Raw genomic sequence first — 16,824 nt, forward strand, 5'->3', positions numbered from 1 at the left:
CTGCACAGAGATTCCTAGTGGCCATTTGCAGTCACCTTCTGTTCTCACCCCTGACCTCAGTCGAGCACTAATATGTTTTCTACATCTAGAGCTTTGTATTTTCTGAATATTTCATATAATTGTAATCATACCATATATGGCCTTTGCAACTGGCTCCTTTCACTTAGCCTAATGTTTTGATTTGTTTTGTTTTATTTTTTATTAAAGTATAGTTTATTTACAATGTGTTAGTTTCTGCTGTACAGCAAAGTGATTCAGTTATACATATATATACATATTCTTTTCCATTCTGGTTTATTACAGGATATTGAATATAGTTCCCTGTGCTATACAGTAGGACCTTGTTGTTTATCTGTAGTAGTTTGTATCTGCTAATCCCAAACTCCTAATTTATCCCTCCCCACCCCTTTTCTCTTTGGTAACTCTAAGTCTGTTTCTGTTTCTTAAATAGTTCATTTGTGTCATATTTTATATTCCACATATGTGATATCATATGGCATTTGTCTTTGTCTTTCTGACTTACTTCACATAGTATGCTAATCTCTAGGTCCATCCATGTTGCTGCAAATTAGCCTAATGTTTTTGAGCTTGATTCTTGTTGTAGCGTGTATCAATACTTCATTCCTTTTTATTTCCAAATAATACTCCATTGTGTGTGTGTGTGTGTGTATATATATATATATGTATGTATGTATACATCACATTGTTTACCCATTCATTAGTTGATGGACATTGGATTTTTTTCCATTTTTATTAATAATGCTGCTATGAGCCTTCACATATAAGTTTTTGTGTGGGCCTGTGTTTCAATATCTTTAAATAGATATCTAAGAGTAGAATTTATGGGTCATATGATGTATTTATGTTTAACTTTTTAAAGAAACTGCCAAACTTCTTTTCAAAATGGCTGTACCAACCACTTTACATTCTCACCAGCAATGGAGGAGGGTTCCAATTTATCAACATCCTTGTCAACACTTATTACCTACCTTTTTTATTATAGCTATTTTATTGAACGTTAAGTGGGATACCTTTGTGGTTTAAATTTGTGCTTCCCCAATGATACTGAACATCTTTTCATGTGCTTATTTTCCATTCATAAATCTTTTGTGCAATGTCTTTTCAGTTTTCTGTTTATTTTGAATTGGATTATTAGTCTACGTATTCTTGAGTTCAAATTTAAGCTCTTTATATATTCTGGATACAAGCCTTTTATCAGATGTATGATTTGCAATGTTTTCTTCTGTGGCTTGTCTTCACTTTTTTAATGGTGCTTTTTAAAATGCAAAAGTTTTAAATTTTGATGAAGTCCGATTTATAAATGTTTTTTCTTTTATCACTTGTGCTTTTGGTGTCACATCTAAGACATCTTTACCTAACCCACAGGAAAATCATTCTATTGTTTGGTTTTTTTTTCCTAAGAGTTTCCTAGTTTTAGAAATTACACTCAGGTCTACGATCAATTTTGAACTAACTTATGTGTATGATGTGAGTTAGGTTTCTAAATTCATCTTTTTGCATGTGGAGTTCCAGTTGCCCCAGCACCATTTGTGAAAAAGACTATCCTTTCCCTATTGAAGTGTCTTTGTCCAATGCACTTTCGTCTCTTTTTCTAATTTTTGTTTCTTTTTAGAAACTGTTATCATTGAATGTCAGATTTTCTTTTTAAATTCAATCTTGGCTCAAGACACTCACTGTGTAACTTTTTCTTAGTCCCCCTCAGTGCCGGTTCTCAGATCCAAAGCTGTGGTGCAACTTGATATGCACAACTCCAACCCAATTTCTGTTGGCTGGTAGACATTCATCTTTTTGGCCTATTCTGAAAGAACATAGGAAAGTCTACTACTGCAGCACTCAGACACACTGACTATGAGGAAAATTTGAATCTTAGAAACATTTGAAGCAGCTTGTAGTTGTTCTTTGCCTACTTTAGTGTAAGAAAAACAATAAACCCCAATATAGGTGCCCCCAAGGCTTTTCTGTCTATGCTTCTACCCATGATGCCCTGGATAAAGAAAGAGTATATCTCTTGATTCATTGCACAATTAATTATCTAGCTCCTTCCCTACTTGGTTCCTACTTGTTTTGGAGTTTTAATAACCAGAGAGCTGCTGATCTCAAAGGGGCCAGGCCATTTCTCCAGATACATAGTAAAGTAGAGCTTGTGCAATATTTTTGCATGTATTGGGGAAAGTAGGGATGTAGAAGTGTTGGCTGCCTAGTTGTTTGGTTTTTTTTTGAAAACTTTATTGAGGTATGTTTTATATATCATATAGTTCAGCGGTCCCCAACCTTTTTGGCACCAGGGACCGGTTTCATGGAAGACAATTTTTCCATGGACCAGGGTAGGGGGGTATGGTTTCGGGATGATTCAAGCACATTACATTTATTGTGCACTTTATTTCTATTATTATTACCTTGTAATATATAATGAAATAATTATATAACTCATCATAATGCAGAATCAGTGGGAACCCTGAGCTTGTTCTCCTGCAACTAGATGGTCCCGTCTGGGGGTGATGGGAGACAGTGACACCCGAAGTGTGTTGCTTATGTCCAGTCTACTCCGTAAGATGCAGCTTAATTGTCACTTGCCACTCACTGTTAGGGCTTTGATATGAGTCTGCAAACAACTGATTTATTATGGTCTCTGTGCAGTCAAACCTCTCTGCTAATGATAACCTGTATTTGCATCTGCTCCCCAGCGCTAGCATCACTGCCTCAGCTCCACCTCAGATCATCAGGCATTAGATTCTCTTAAGGAGCGTGCAACCTAGATCCCTCGCATGCACAGTTCACAGTAGGGTTCACGCTCCTATGAGAATCTAATGCTGCCACTGATCTGACAGGAGGTGGAGCTCAGGCGGTAATGCGAGCGATGGGGGAGCGGCTGTAAATACAGATGAAGCTTCGCTCACTTGTCCGCTGCTCACCTCCTGCTGTGCAGCCGGTTCCTAACAGGCTACAGACCTGTATCAGTCTGTGGCCCGGGGATTGGGGGCCCCTGATATAGTTAACCCATTCCAGCTGTACGATTCAATGTTTTTTTCTTCAGCAAATTTTCCAAGTTGTACAATTATTACAATAAATCGGTGTTAGAACAGTTTTATCACCTCTGTAAGATCCCTCATGCCCATTTACTGTTAATCCCCAACCACTAATCTACTTCCTATGTCTATTGACTTCCCTTTTCTAGACATTCATATAAACGAAATCATACAATGTATGATTTCTGCCTGGCTTCTTTCACTTAACATAATGTTTTTGAGGCTCATCTGTGTCATATCATGTATCAGTAGTTCATTTTTTGTTGCTGAATAGTATTCTATTACATGGATACTACACTTTATGTATCTACTCATCAGTAGGTGGACATTTAGGTTGTTCCCATTTGAGCTATTATGAATAATACTTAACAATATTCTTGTGCAAGTCCTTGGTGAATATGTTTTCATTTTTCTTGGGTATATACTTAAGAGTGGAATTGCTGAGTCATATGGCAAATTTGTGTTTAACTTTTAAGAAACAGGGATGTCTAGTCCTGATTGATTTGCAGCTCCAATTCTTTTGTTTCAGAGGCTACATATAAGATACAGTATTTCTTTGTTGAATTCCACTGATGCTATCGTTGAAGGAAAATCTTCTCAGATTCTGACAAATGCTTGACCATTAATCTTAGTTTCCAGTCTTACTGCATGTACGTTTTAATCTTTGCCTTCAAGTATATTTTAATAGGAAGAAAGAGATAGCTTCATGTCATGTTATCCCAAATTCTTTTAATTAGAGTAACAAAGTGAACAGGGTAAATTTTCTTTAAAAAATAATACGTTAGGAAATGAATCTGGTTCATCTGTGATTACTTTCCATAACTTCCTTAATATATGGAATATTTTATTCCTATTCCGGTGATAGCTCATGCTCTATGTTCATGCATGTATCTTCCAGGTACTTATTTATTATTTATAAAGGGACTAATGTATGTGTAGCTGTTAAGTTGCTCTCATGTCTAAAGAAGATGTGTGTGAATATGTGTGCATTCTTTAACATTGTATTAAGGAATTAAGTAAACTTATTTAGCCTAAAATATGGTACTTGTTTTTGTTCAAATTAAAATTTCAGAAATTTAGTGATTTTCCATGTATTCCAAAGTAACTTTGAAATGAGCTGATTTGATCAAAAACAGTACACTTCCAAAGGATATCAAGATATCCCTTAATATAAAGTAAAATAAGATTATAACTTATTTCAGTGAGCATGTGTTCTCATATCTCTAATAGATTTCAAACTATGTGCTTGGTATATGGATAGAGGTTACAGAGATTCTATCTTTGTGTTTTAGAATTCACTGAGCAATTTTTAAGATGTGCTGAAATTCTTTCCAGGACCTAAAACACATACATGTGTACACATGCACATATTCTCACATGGTCCGATGCATACACACACATATTTACATATGCATGTATGCACATAGACATACACACACACTCATACTCACTTGCTCTATGAATGTGCATGTATACATGCAAACAAAACACAGTCTGTGGATGTATTATTTGCTTTTAAAAGTTTGGATTTGGTTCTTTGCTTTTAAATATACTCTGTGAATTTTTTTAAAACCAATTAATTCTGCCTCTACTTTCTCTATCTTTAAAAATGGTAAAAGGCCAATTTCCCAGGAATAAGTTGATTATCATTGAATTAAACCATGGAAACAAGATTTTTTTCCAATCCATTTAAGACTTGTAGAGAAAATATTCTATGATTATACTTTATTCATGATTTTTACTTGGTGCATGGATTGAGGTTACAGAGATTGTGATTGGCATGCTGTATTTATAAAATGTTTTCATTTATTTCAACTACATGTCTAGTACATACCTATTATACTCTAATAAAAGAATATGTAGGCAGAATCCTCTTTTGTAGCAATCAAGAAAAATACAGGCAAGGACAGAACAAAAAAAATTGTTAGCGTACTAGACCAGTAAACCCAAATTAATAATTAAATTTAATATGAATAAATGTGATATCTTACAATTTGATTTTTTAAAATTTACACCAATACAAAAAGGAGAGAAATATATTCATAGCCATTTACACAAAAAAGGCTTAGGGAGTTAAGTTGACTGTAAGCTAGACATGAAACCATGTCATATGATGAATGCTTAAAAGTACTGGGGATTATATACAGACTGGAGAAGAAAATACTTGAGATGTGATCACTCCCTTCTAAATGAAAGGATTTAATATAGAAGATAAAGTAGATTTATTCTTTGAATCACTTTAACTTATTTCTACTTTAAGTGGATTTGAGATGAAAATAAAGACATTTTATCCATTAGAGCCATTTGTAAAGGGATTGTATTGCCTGCCGCCTATTGAAGCAAGCTCCTAGAAGAGCACAGGCAGGGTCTAGGTGGTATAGAAAGCATTCCTGTAAGGTACTGAATGGAAGACTGAGTTTCTTGGGCTCCTTCCACATATGTGACCTTAGCAGTCCAGAGCAGAGTTTGATCGTTCCGCTGTCACTCGGGGGTCAAACAGGTTATATGAATGAGTGAGGCTATCTGTGTTGAGTGATGCGGCTAAATGGATATTGTATGTATGTCTCAGTAGTCAGTTCCAATCCAAGGTTGCCACGCCATAATCAGGACCCAACTTTACCAGGTCTTCCAATTTTTCAACTGAAACTAGAAATCTTATTTTTTAAAATGTAAACTGTCCACATTTTAAAATTTAGCAACTAATTCCAAAATTTTTAAAGCACAATTATGGGCTATCACTTTTTAACTTAGTTTAGGAATTATCCCAGAAACTTGCTTCTACTCCCCCACCTCCGAAGTGCATTTTGGGAATTACTGAATACTCTGACCTTTGAAGTTTTATCACTAAATATCTAAATGTGTGATTGTGTAAAGAATAATTTTAAAGCACCTGTGTAATACCCACCGCTTAGCATCCTGTCATCTTTAATGGCACTTCAAACATATTTCTTACAAGATTCTAAAGTTGATACAAAAATGATGTTCATATCACTGCATTAATTAAGTAGAAGCTGGTCGATACACAATATAAAAACTGGACAAATCATTATTTTAACGTACAAATGCTGGCCGCAATTTTTTTTTCTTTGCCTTATTATAGAGAAAAGCCGTAAGAAACTGCTTTCACTGCCCAGCCATAATTTTCTAAATGCATTTTAATTACTAAATGCAGTGGTGCTTAGAACTCAATTCATTAACTAGAGCAAATTAGAAGGGAATATAAATCTCCGCATTTGCTGATGACATTCATCGCTTAGTAAGCATACATTTACTGTGGAGCAAGTATCTAAGACATAAAATAATTTTTTAGTGATTATTACTTCAAAAGTCATTAACCAGGCTCTCAGGTTTAAAAAAAATAGTCTCAAATGAGAAAGCTTCCAGTCCTGTATCTATTCATTTGTGTGGGACTTTCTGAGGCCTTTTCAGGATATACCTGTCCAAGTGTAATATGTGATATGAATATCAGAGAAGCACTCTTCTCATGTTGCCTTTGCTTTTTTAAAGCAAGGTGGTCTTGTTTGGGGATCAGTTTATTATTGATAATTTGGAAGACCTTCTAACAACCTACACCCTACTCCAATAGAGGATTTCTAAAATGATGTAAGAGATTCTTGTATCAGAAACTCTCTCACCAGTAGCCTTGAACCCTTTGAATATCTTCAAGTAGCTTACAGAATACAGAGACTAATTCTGTCTAAGGAACCGGAGGTGTTTGGTCATATAGTATAAGGCACACAATGGAAGGCAGACAATAATTGGGTCCAAACCTAACTTTTAAAAGGGATGTTTTTTACAAAGATTTTATAAGCCCCAACTATTATAGTATTATCTCCAGTTTCCTCCCAATTTCATTTCCTCTAGTTCTAGAGCAGCCACATCCCATTAATGAGAGAAACCTTCATTTTTTTCCCTTCTGACATCACATGGTCCTTCAGACCTTTTGGATTTTCTGGAGTTAAGTTCAATATTTTGCTTTTCAAGTTTCTGGCTTACCTAAATTTCACTGTACTAATTATGGGAAGTGAGTTCCAATCTAACAACATTTAAGCACTAGTAACAAGCAATATTCTAGGAAGAGAGCGGAAGAGATCTAAAATAATGATTGGCACCAAAGAATGACTTTTAAAAAGGAAAGACACTATGCAACTCTAGAGCCATTCAAAGCCATGTGGCCCTGAGGAGATAATCCTGACTCCCACATAGGCAAAGGTTCTAGTGTTTTCTTTTTCATTGGTGGCTTGGTTTGATAGCATGCTCTACAAAATTCACGCATTAATATTCTTTAGCAATAAAGAATTTATACAGCTCTATAGTCAGTCTGACCTCTGCTGTGGATATCTGTATCAGCACAAAGGGAGAAGGATGAAGGAGCCAAGAAAAGGAAAATTCATTGGATTCTTTTATTTTTAAAAAACCCTTTAAATAACAGAGAACATGATCCCAGCTATTTCAATTTGGCATTGGTTCGAAGTAGAGCAGAAAACTAGCTTTTCCAGCTTTTAGAAGTGTTTACTTAGGCATTCACTGTAGGTAAGAAAAAATAAGTTTTGAAGCCTCATAACTCAGAAGGGGCCTGGGCTTATGGGACAGAAAGAAAAGATAACCTTCTGGCAGAAGAGTGTTGATTTATTCTTGCAGATGTGGCTCTCCACCTCCATGACACACACTTCTGTTTGCCAGATACACCTCTCCATGTGTGACATGTACCTCTGTGATAATATTCAGAAGGGGATCCCCATCTTCCCCAAGAATGAAAAATTCAGTTTTTTATTTATTAGTATTTTCTGGGAACAAATCCCAGATTTAAATTGTTGATTAATTTTCTTCCCCAAATCTTCCAAAGTTGTTTCTTGGAATAGATTTATTAATGACAACTTTCTTTTCCTCTCTTCTCTATTCTATTCTTTTCTAAATTCTGGCCTTTTAAACTAACAATCAGTAGGAGTTTGGGAAATTTAGTCCTTAAAATGCAATTGAGAATTTTCTCAATACAGCTTTCTTTGAATTTTTTATGTTTCAACTCTGTAAATTGACTTAATTAGGAAGTTTTGTAAAATTATTTTTCTTCCCTTGCCTAAGAAAACTATAGAAACAAAAGGACAAATAAAATTGACAGATATAAATTAGAAACCTAGATCGAGGGAAGCACTGTAAAGATGTATACATCACTTCTTCTGAAAAAAGGAAGAATAAAAGCTAAGTTCAAATAGAAGAAGTACTTCAAAAATGTGCTGAGCCAGACCCTGTATTAAGCTTGACTGTTAGGATGAACTTTATTAGCATTTAACTTGTATCACGCCTTCAGTGCTAATTAAACACCTTCTTCTGTTAAAAGAAGCATCTTAAGAGAAGCATCTGCATTTTAGAACTGAAAGGTAAGCTTTTATGATAACTTATTTAAAGCTCAGTTTTATTAAAAAAATATTTTATGGAATCAAAATATTGACAAAAGTAGGGGAAAAATAAAAACAAAGAAAGTACATTGACTTTCTTTTTTTCCTATGTTTTTTGATCCTCCCTTCAGCTCTTTTTTCCTGGCCTTTTATGTATGTCTTTTGCTTTTCTGGGATTTGAATAAAGGATTTTTTTTTATAAATATCAACTGCATATTTTTCAAACTCAATGATGAAAAATATTTGGTAAATCTAATAGCTTTTTATATGCAACAAACTATCACAAAACTTAGTGGCATTAAACAGTCATTTATTTGCCTAATTCTTTTGCCCTCTGTATGGATTATTCTGGTCTCATTTGGGTCCCTGAATATATTTGTGGTCAGCTGACAGTCAGTTGTGAGGCTCTACTGCTGGGAGTTGGCTGGCTGTTGGCTAGGACAATGGGAATAACTAGGCCATGTGACTCTTTTCATCCAGCAGGCTATCCCAGACTTGTCACATGGGGCAGCACGTTTCCAAGAGAGAATGAGCAGAAATGTACATGATCTCTTGAGGGTAGAGTCAGAACTAGCATGTCATCTTTCCTACCACATTTTACTCCTAACTGTATTTTATTGGTCAAAGCGGGTCACAAGGCCAGCCCAGTTTGAAGAGGTGCAGAAAAAGACTCTGCCTCTTAATGGGGCACATTGTAAATGGACTATTTACTGGGACGGGAAAAATACAGCCAGTTTTGTAAACAGTTTTACTGTGGAAAGCCTTTATCACTAATAAAGTCTTAAGTCTAATGTATAAGAGACACTGGTAGGAACCCAAAGGTTAAGTTCCTTTATGCCCATAATTTCCAGATTATGTTTTGTAAATCCTTGGTGAATTATATTACATAGAAAGTAACTTAGTTCACATAAGAATTATCACATTGATGTTTCCCCAAGGCTAGGGAAAGTGAAAGAGTATGGAGAGTCATTGACTCGGTTCCTTCCACGACTGAGAGCTAAGAAGAGGTCACTTAAGAATGCACTTTGGAGAAGAGTGTCTTGATCCGGGCTTGAGGGCAGGAAGAGAAGCAGAGACTCTGTAGACTTCCAGGGCCAGGGACAGAAGAGAAACTGTTGGAGAGGTGCTGATGAGAAGAAGCCACAAAGGCAGATAGGCCATCAAAGAGTGTTGGTACCAAATATCCTTTACAAAATGGTTTTGAGACCTAGAATCTAAATTTATCACGCTGGGAAAGTGAATTGGTAAAAATCAAAAAAAGTATTAGAACAGAACAAAGGTGTATCATATGTCCCATTTTAAATACTTTTCAGCTCATACATTTTTTACTCTTTAGTCTTTTTGTTGAAAAGGTTGAGACACTTTGTTTTTCTAAGCTTTAAATGGAACTTTTAAAATGGACTTATTTGTTTGTTTTAACCTACCAATTTCTTGGATTAGGATGCTTCAAAAACGAATCTAGGTAAAAAATAAGGTTGAAGTAGCTATTTTCTCATCCAACTGACATTGTCAGAGCGACTACTTTGTGCCAGGTATATTTCTAAGAGCCAGAGCTATCACAGAACGTTACAAAGGTCCTGCATGGGTGGAGCTCACACTCCAGAATGAGACAGACATGAAACAGATACACAAGTCAGAGGGTGAGAGGAGGTCTGGAGAAAAGTAAAGTGGGGTTAGGAAGACAAGGAGTGTGTGGAGCAAGAGAGTAGAGGAGGTATTTTGTAGGGACTTACCTGTTTTTTTATACAGAGTGGTCTGGGAAGGTCTCTCTAATTAGGGACCCTGAATGAGCTATGGGAGTGGGTGGTGAGAGTGTATGAAGGAAGCGTGTTGCAGGCAGAGGAAAGGCCCCATCTGGAGCATGCTTGGCATGTTTGAGGAACCACAAAGATGTTGGTGACACTGGAGCCGGGAAAGCAGAGGAGGAGTGAGGTGGGGATGAGGTTGGAGAGCTTGTTTGGGGTGGGGGGGCAGGGCTGACCACATAGAGCAGGGTTGTGGTTCAGAGCCAGCTGTACATTTTACCTGCTGTGGGAGCTTGGAAGAAATTCCTGAGCCCAACCCCAGAATCTATTGAAATTTGTCTGGGTTGAAGCCTGGTCATGTCTTTTTAAAATGTTACCAGGACAAATCCAGTGTGTAGTCAAGGTCTCCTGTGCCTTAGTAAAGCATGGCTCTGACTGAGCGAGATGGAAAACCACTGGAAGATTTGCCAGAGAAGAGTAACAAGACCTGATCATCCTAGCATGCCTCCTTCACCCACATTCCCTTTGCTCCTCAAGATCATGTCTTGTATAAAGCTTGGGACCCTGCCTCATACGTTTAGGGGAGAGAGTGGAGAATGTGGTCGTGGGCAAGATCTCTGGGTGCTCTTACCTGCCCCTCCTCTGCCAGGTGTCAAGGATGTAACACAAGGCAAGGAGGAGGACTTCTAGGGACAAGAGCCTCTACTGTTCCCTTTCAAAATGGGTTGCTATAACAAAATCTAGTTGGCTTATAAACAACAGGAATTTATTTCTCACAGTTTGGGAAGTCCCAGCTCAGCGTGCCAGCATGGCCAAGTGAGAGCCCTCTTCCAGGTCACAAACTTGTATACTCATATGGCAGAAGAGGCTCGAGAGCTCTGTGGGGTCTCTTTTAAAAGGGTGTTAATCCCATTCTTGAGGGCTCCACTCTCATGATCTAAGCACCTCCCAAAGGTCCTACCTCCTGTTACCACCATCTTAGGCATTAGGATTTCAACATATGAATTTTGAGGAGACACAAACATTCAGACGGTAGCAGAACCAGAGTTCCTGGCTCTTTCAGTTTACCTCCAGCCTTCAGTCAGAAATCCCCATGCCTCACTTCCAATGTCACCCTGAAGTCACAAGCATTCACAGGATGACTGTGAGAACCAGTGAGTGTATATGTCACTTCTGTTGACTCCTGTGTTGACAATAGAAAAATACATTGCTCATATGTAAGACATGTGAACTAGTGCCTCAAACCCATGCAGCTATGATGTAATAGCATACAGAAGGATATGCCCAGAAATAATATAACCCTCTACGTTACTTCTTTTGGAGTAGCAGTGGGATGTAATTGTTCAGAGCAAAAGCTGTGAAGCTGGATAACTTACATCCTGGCTCTGACACTTGCTAGCTAAGTGGTTTATCCTTTGTGTGCTTTGGATAATGGTGGCAAACTCCTAAGACTGGTAAGATTAAATGAATGGATACATATTAAGTACTTAGGGAAGTACATGGCACACATTTAGTGCTCCATAAATCCTATATTAATACAGTTATAGTTTCCTTCTTGATTTAATCACTGTACAAATGGATCCCTCTTTAATTTTATTAAAAACGTAGGAGATTTTTGTACAAATGATATGTATAAAAATAACATTTTAGACAGGTTCTTCTCTGTTGTTTAATTGCTAAAAACACAAAGAGATCACATATTAAGAAGTGTACCAAATTTTAATCGAGGAAGAAAGTCAGTCTCAAAACATTTTAGAACACAAATCCAATTTATATAATTGCTGTGCAAACAATTTTTGGTAAAACTCTCTAATTCCTGGCCTTCACGTGGATAAAAAGAACAGCAGTCTCCTTTGGATAGCTGAGGATGGGAGTGCAAAGGATTAAGATGTGGACAAGACATGTTTTCAACATATTTATCTAGAGAGCCACCTGAAGTGCCTACTTTGAGAACAAAGATGAAAATGTGAGATTTAGCTCTAGCCTCCTAAACTGGTCCCTTATAGAGGTTCCTAGATTTAGTGCATGAACGTGGGATGGGATGATTGGGGGGAGGTGACAAAATTTTATCCTCATGGGAAAGAGACTGTTTAGACTTACCTTATTTCTCCAGCTTTCTCTTCCCAAATGAATCTCTCATCTTTGTTTCATTGGAGTCAGAAAGTTAATAAAAACTTACAGGAATACGAAAAGATGATTAAATATTTATTGAAAATTTAAATGTGATACTTAAAGGTACAGGTAGTCCTGGGGGTTCCTTAAAGGCAATATATTTTTATTTAGGGGGAAACCTTCTCTCAGAGCTTTATTTGAGTTTGACACACCACTTGAGTGATGTTTAAATAAAAGTAAAATAGAAAATGCCTCTTAAGAAAGGATGGCCTAGTTTCAGCATTTCTCCTGTATTAATTTAGAGGGCTCATTTTAACATTGCCCACAGGAGAAAATCTAAATTTCTCATCTCCGCAAGCTGACCTCAGTCCGGGAAGCGTCTTCTTCTACCTCGTCTCTGTAGTGTCTCTGTCTCCATTCATCTGTAAGGCACGCTTATTCCTCCACACCTTTGCCCTTGCTGTTTACTTGGTTTTATTTCTATTGAAATGTTGCACATCCTTCAAAGGTCAGCGCTCTTGGATGATTTTCTCTGATTTCTCTGCATCTGGAATCATAGCTGTTTCTTTGCTCTCTCAATCGTTTGTTTGTTCTTTATTCATAAATGCAGTTAATTCTGTCTACTGTTTTAACTAATTATCTGCATTCTTTTTACCATCATAAACAGTTAGCTCTTTGGGAGGAGAGTAAAATATTTCTCATATTTGTATAACCATACTGTACCGTATATATGCCAGAACTCAACAAATATATATGGAATGAATGAAAAACAAAAACCTCCCCAGAAGTTCTCAGAACCAGAGCATACTTTCCCTCATTTCACTTGCATGTCATCCCTTTACCTCATGGTCATTTGGACTGCCACCTTTGTGTCTTTGTATTTCTTCTATGACAATATGATTATGGATACTCCTTTAATAATTAAATTTAACTAATCTAATAATGTAATTTAATCATTGTGATTTAATTATTTAATTATTCTAATTAATTGGATAATTAAATTTAGTAAATTAATAATTTAGTAATTAAACCTCTTAATACTTCTAATTGACCTTAGGACAATAATTTGACTTGATGAGGTAAAATCCAAACTTTATTCAATGTCCTTCAAGATCTGATAGTAAATCCCATGTCACCCTCTCCTCACACTTTGTTACAGCCATCCCAAATTTCTTTGTGTTCCAGAAATGGTCTTTCTACATGGAATGCTTTGTTCTTCCCTTCGCCCTCCTCTCCATCTTCAGCTGTGTTAGTCCTCATCTACCAGATTCAAGATAAGCTGTTACTTCTTTCCGGAAATCATCTCTAGTTCCCCATACCATCTCCAGCCCTAGACTGGATTAAGCCTTTCTTCTTTGTGATCTAGTAAATAATAATGATCAGAAAGACTTGGGTCAAGATCTGATTTTGCTACTTACCAAGCAGTGACTTTAGACCAGTGCTTCTCACAGTTTATCATGCATCAGAATCACCTGGAGAGCTGGTTAAATTGGGGCTCACTGGGCCCCATCTCCGGAGTTTCTGATTCAGTAGTTCTGGGATGGGTCCCGAGAATTTGCATTTATCACAAGTTACCAAGTGACACTGATGATGTTGTTCTGGGGATCGTACTTTGAGAACCACTGTTTAAATAATCTAGTTAACCTCTCTAAGCTTTAGTGTTACCATCTGCAAAATGAGACTAAACGGGTGTTTTAAGAATTAGTTGGGGTAATGTATATAAAGTGTTTGACATGAATTAGTCCTCAATCAATGCCAGTTAATATTGCTTCTGCATTATCATTGCTTTCATCACACTGTATTAAATTGCAGACTGAACTGACCATTTGCCAAGTAAATCAAGAACGTCATAATGAGCAGAGACTGTGCTGTTTTTATTATGGTACCTTATGAAGTGAATTAGTAAGTGCTAAATAAACATATAATGGAGTAAATTCAAAGTACGAGCGTTCCATAAATATTTAACAAAATAAAGTCAGGTGGTTCTTTGTAGGTAGCCCCTCTACAGAATGTTCCAGGATTCCCTAGTTCAGCTCACTATATTCTTGGTTTTCTTGAGACTGTTTTTGCTGCTTGGTTCCTAAATCACTTTTGGTTATGGTGAATCAATCCCCACAGCTTCTGTTTCTAAGAAAATTATACAAGCAACATGGAGAACGTCTGTGAACTAGAAATAAATAACCACGTAGACTATTCATTTGGCTCTGTAGTTTCCTTTTTATACTGAATGAAAGCAGTTGCAGCATGAACGTATGCCAGCATTTAACACTGGAACTGGGTTAGAAATTAACATGTGAAGAATTTAATTTGCGTTCTTGGCAAATTCATGAAGCCTGCTCTTGAGAGAAACCGTGCCTCCTTTTACTGTCAGCCTGTACCGCCATCCTCCTCTTTGACCTCAGAATCTCATATTTCATATTCACTCATTAGTTCAGCAAATATTTTTTTCAACATCTGCTGTGTGGCAACTATTATTCTCATGGTGGTGATGCCACACTAGGACAAAGTCCCTTCTTTACAGAACCTAAAGCGTGGCATTTGCCAACTTGTACTTTGTTTGCATCCCTGTCTCCCACGCTAAATTGTGAGCTTGCTAATGGTAGGTACATTATTTAATTGTGTATCCAGCTCAGTATTTGGTACATGGTAGATATTCATACAGAGGAACTTTATTTTAATGGTGGTGAGAAATGGAACTGAACACCAGAGATCAATACTGCTGGTCTATGAAAGGATTTGACACTAGTTGTGTATTTTTTGACCTACAAAGTGTTATTTGTTTGAATTTCAATTAGAGCCAGCCAATAAAATGGGGGGAGATTTTACATAACAATCCAGATCTCCAGCTTCTTTTGAAAAAGCCTACATTCCTAATTCCCTCTCAGCCGGCTCCTTTAGATGGAGCATGCCATCTCCATTTTACTATAACCCCTACTATTCCCTACTGTATTACATGTGTGTGGAAGAGTGTATATGAACATGTGTATCATGTTTGTCTACATGCATGTGTGGTGAGGAAAGAATGAAATTCTTCAAATTCTACATAAATCCACTGAAAGTTTGTCTTTATAAGCTTATAACAACCTAAGTCCAACTGCAAATAATACCGTATTCCTTTTTTTTTCTTTAATGATGTAGAATGCTAACAAGGATTTCTTTCATTTGAATAATATAATATATTGAGTTATCGATCTAAATTTTCTCCAAATTGCTTTTCTGCATTTTTATAGTAGGTTTCCTGTATTCCTCAAATCAACTTGATAATTGCCAGCTACTCTTCTATTGTGATATATATCCCCATCCAAAGTAAAATATATCTAAATCTATCTGGTTTGGATTTTTTTCCCTCCCTTATGGCTATTAAACTAACACTTTTCATTTGGCTTGGTTTTATCATAGGAAATTAGGACACTTAAAAATATAAAATTGAATTAAAATTGTAGTTTACCACACTAAATCTATTCATGCTTTATTTCAGCTATCTTTAAAGAGAAGAGGAAGCAAAGATTTGCCAAAATCTGAAAAGAAGGCTCAACAGACTCCCACAGAGGTATGTGGAAATAAAATTTCAGCTAGTACATCAAACATCTCTAAATGTATATAATAATAAGCTACATCTATGAGTAGACATAGTAACCAGATACACTCGTGTAAAACAGAGTTAAATTATGCATATCAATTATGTAGCTGTAGATGCAGGAGACAATATAAAGCATTCAGTATCTTTTCTTTAAAAGCTAGCACTAACATCCCTGTTATTGTTGCTTTTGCATTGTAAGCACACAGCAGAATGTCATTAGTACTTTATGTGTTGCTACATTTAAGAACTGTACCCATGGTGCTAATCTTGTTCACTCATAATTAATAAGGACAGTAGAATAGCTATTCCTATAGTATCAGGAGAGAGTAAAGAAAGGAATGTTGTAGGAAGGGTGGCAGAGGGGAGAGAGAGACTCCTGATGGCTTTGGAGAGTCCTAGAATGAAGTAGTTCTCTCTACCAATGACTGGGGAAGCAAAAGAAAGGAAATTAAGGAATAAAAATAAAACTCAAAACATGTCTTCAACATGGGCTTGTTAAGAAACTTAGAAACACAGCCACAGTAAAGACTAGGTCTACTTTTAGGGTGAGCAGAGGTGCTGGTGGATGTAATAAAGGAGATTTTAAAACAGAAGAGGAAATATTTAGGGACAGCTATGATATTATGGCTCGTTAAAAATACTTGGCTAGATATTGATTTTTAAATGTGTAAGTTGGGATCTATAGGACTGTAGCATATGTACTTTCTTTCATTCTTACAAGGGGTTTTCTCATTAGATAATAATTTTAACTAAAGCAATACTTAAATATTCAAAATTTGAAAAAGTTGATCTCACTTTTTTAAAAGCATAACATATTAATTAATTGTTAATTTTCCTCTTCCTCACTCTCCCTGCTCTGTCCTTGGTTAATTTTTCCCCTGGTGCTGGACATGAACATTTATAGGCCTCGGCAGTTCTAGAATCCCAGAGTCTCCTACCAAAAT

At 36.5% G+C, this 16,824-nt stretch overlaps 1 protein-coding gene across 1 annotated transcript in view; it reads left to right on the forward strand.

Moving 5' to 3' along the window:
* Positions 1-16,824, forward strand: part of MTCL3 (MTCL family member 3) — a 40,567-nt gene that overhangs the window by 16,739 nt on the left and 7,004 nt on the right. The window contains exon 4 of the mRNA XM_061206941.1: positions 15,779-15,850. Coding sequence (XP_061062924.1) covers positions 15,779-15,850 — 72 coding nt within the window. The remainder of the gene's footprint in view (positions 1-15,778; positions 15,851-16,824) is intronic.

The sequence above is a fragment of the Eubalaena glacialis genome, chromosome 12 (assembly GCF_028564815.1).
Source record: "Eubalaena glacialis isolate mEubGla1 chromosome 12, mEubGla1.1.hap2.+ XY, whole genome shotgun sequence".
In the NCBI taxonomy this organism is placed as follows: Eukaryota; Metazoa; Chordata; class Mammalia; order Artiodactyla; family Balaenidae; genus Eubalaena; species Eubalaena glacialis.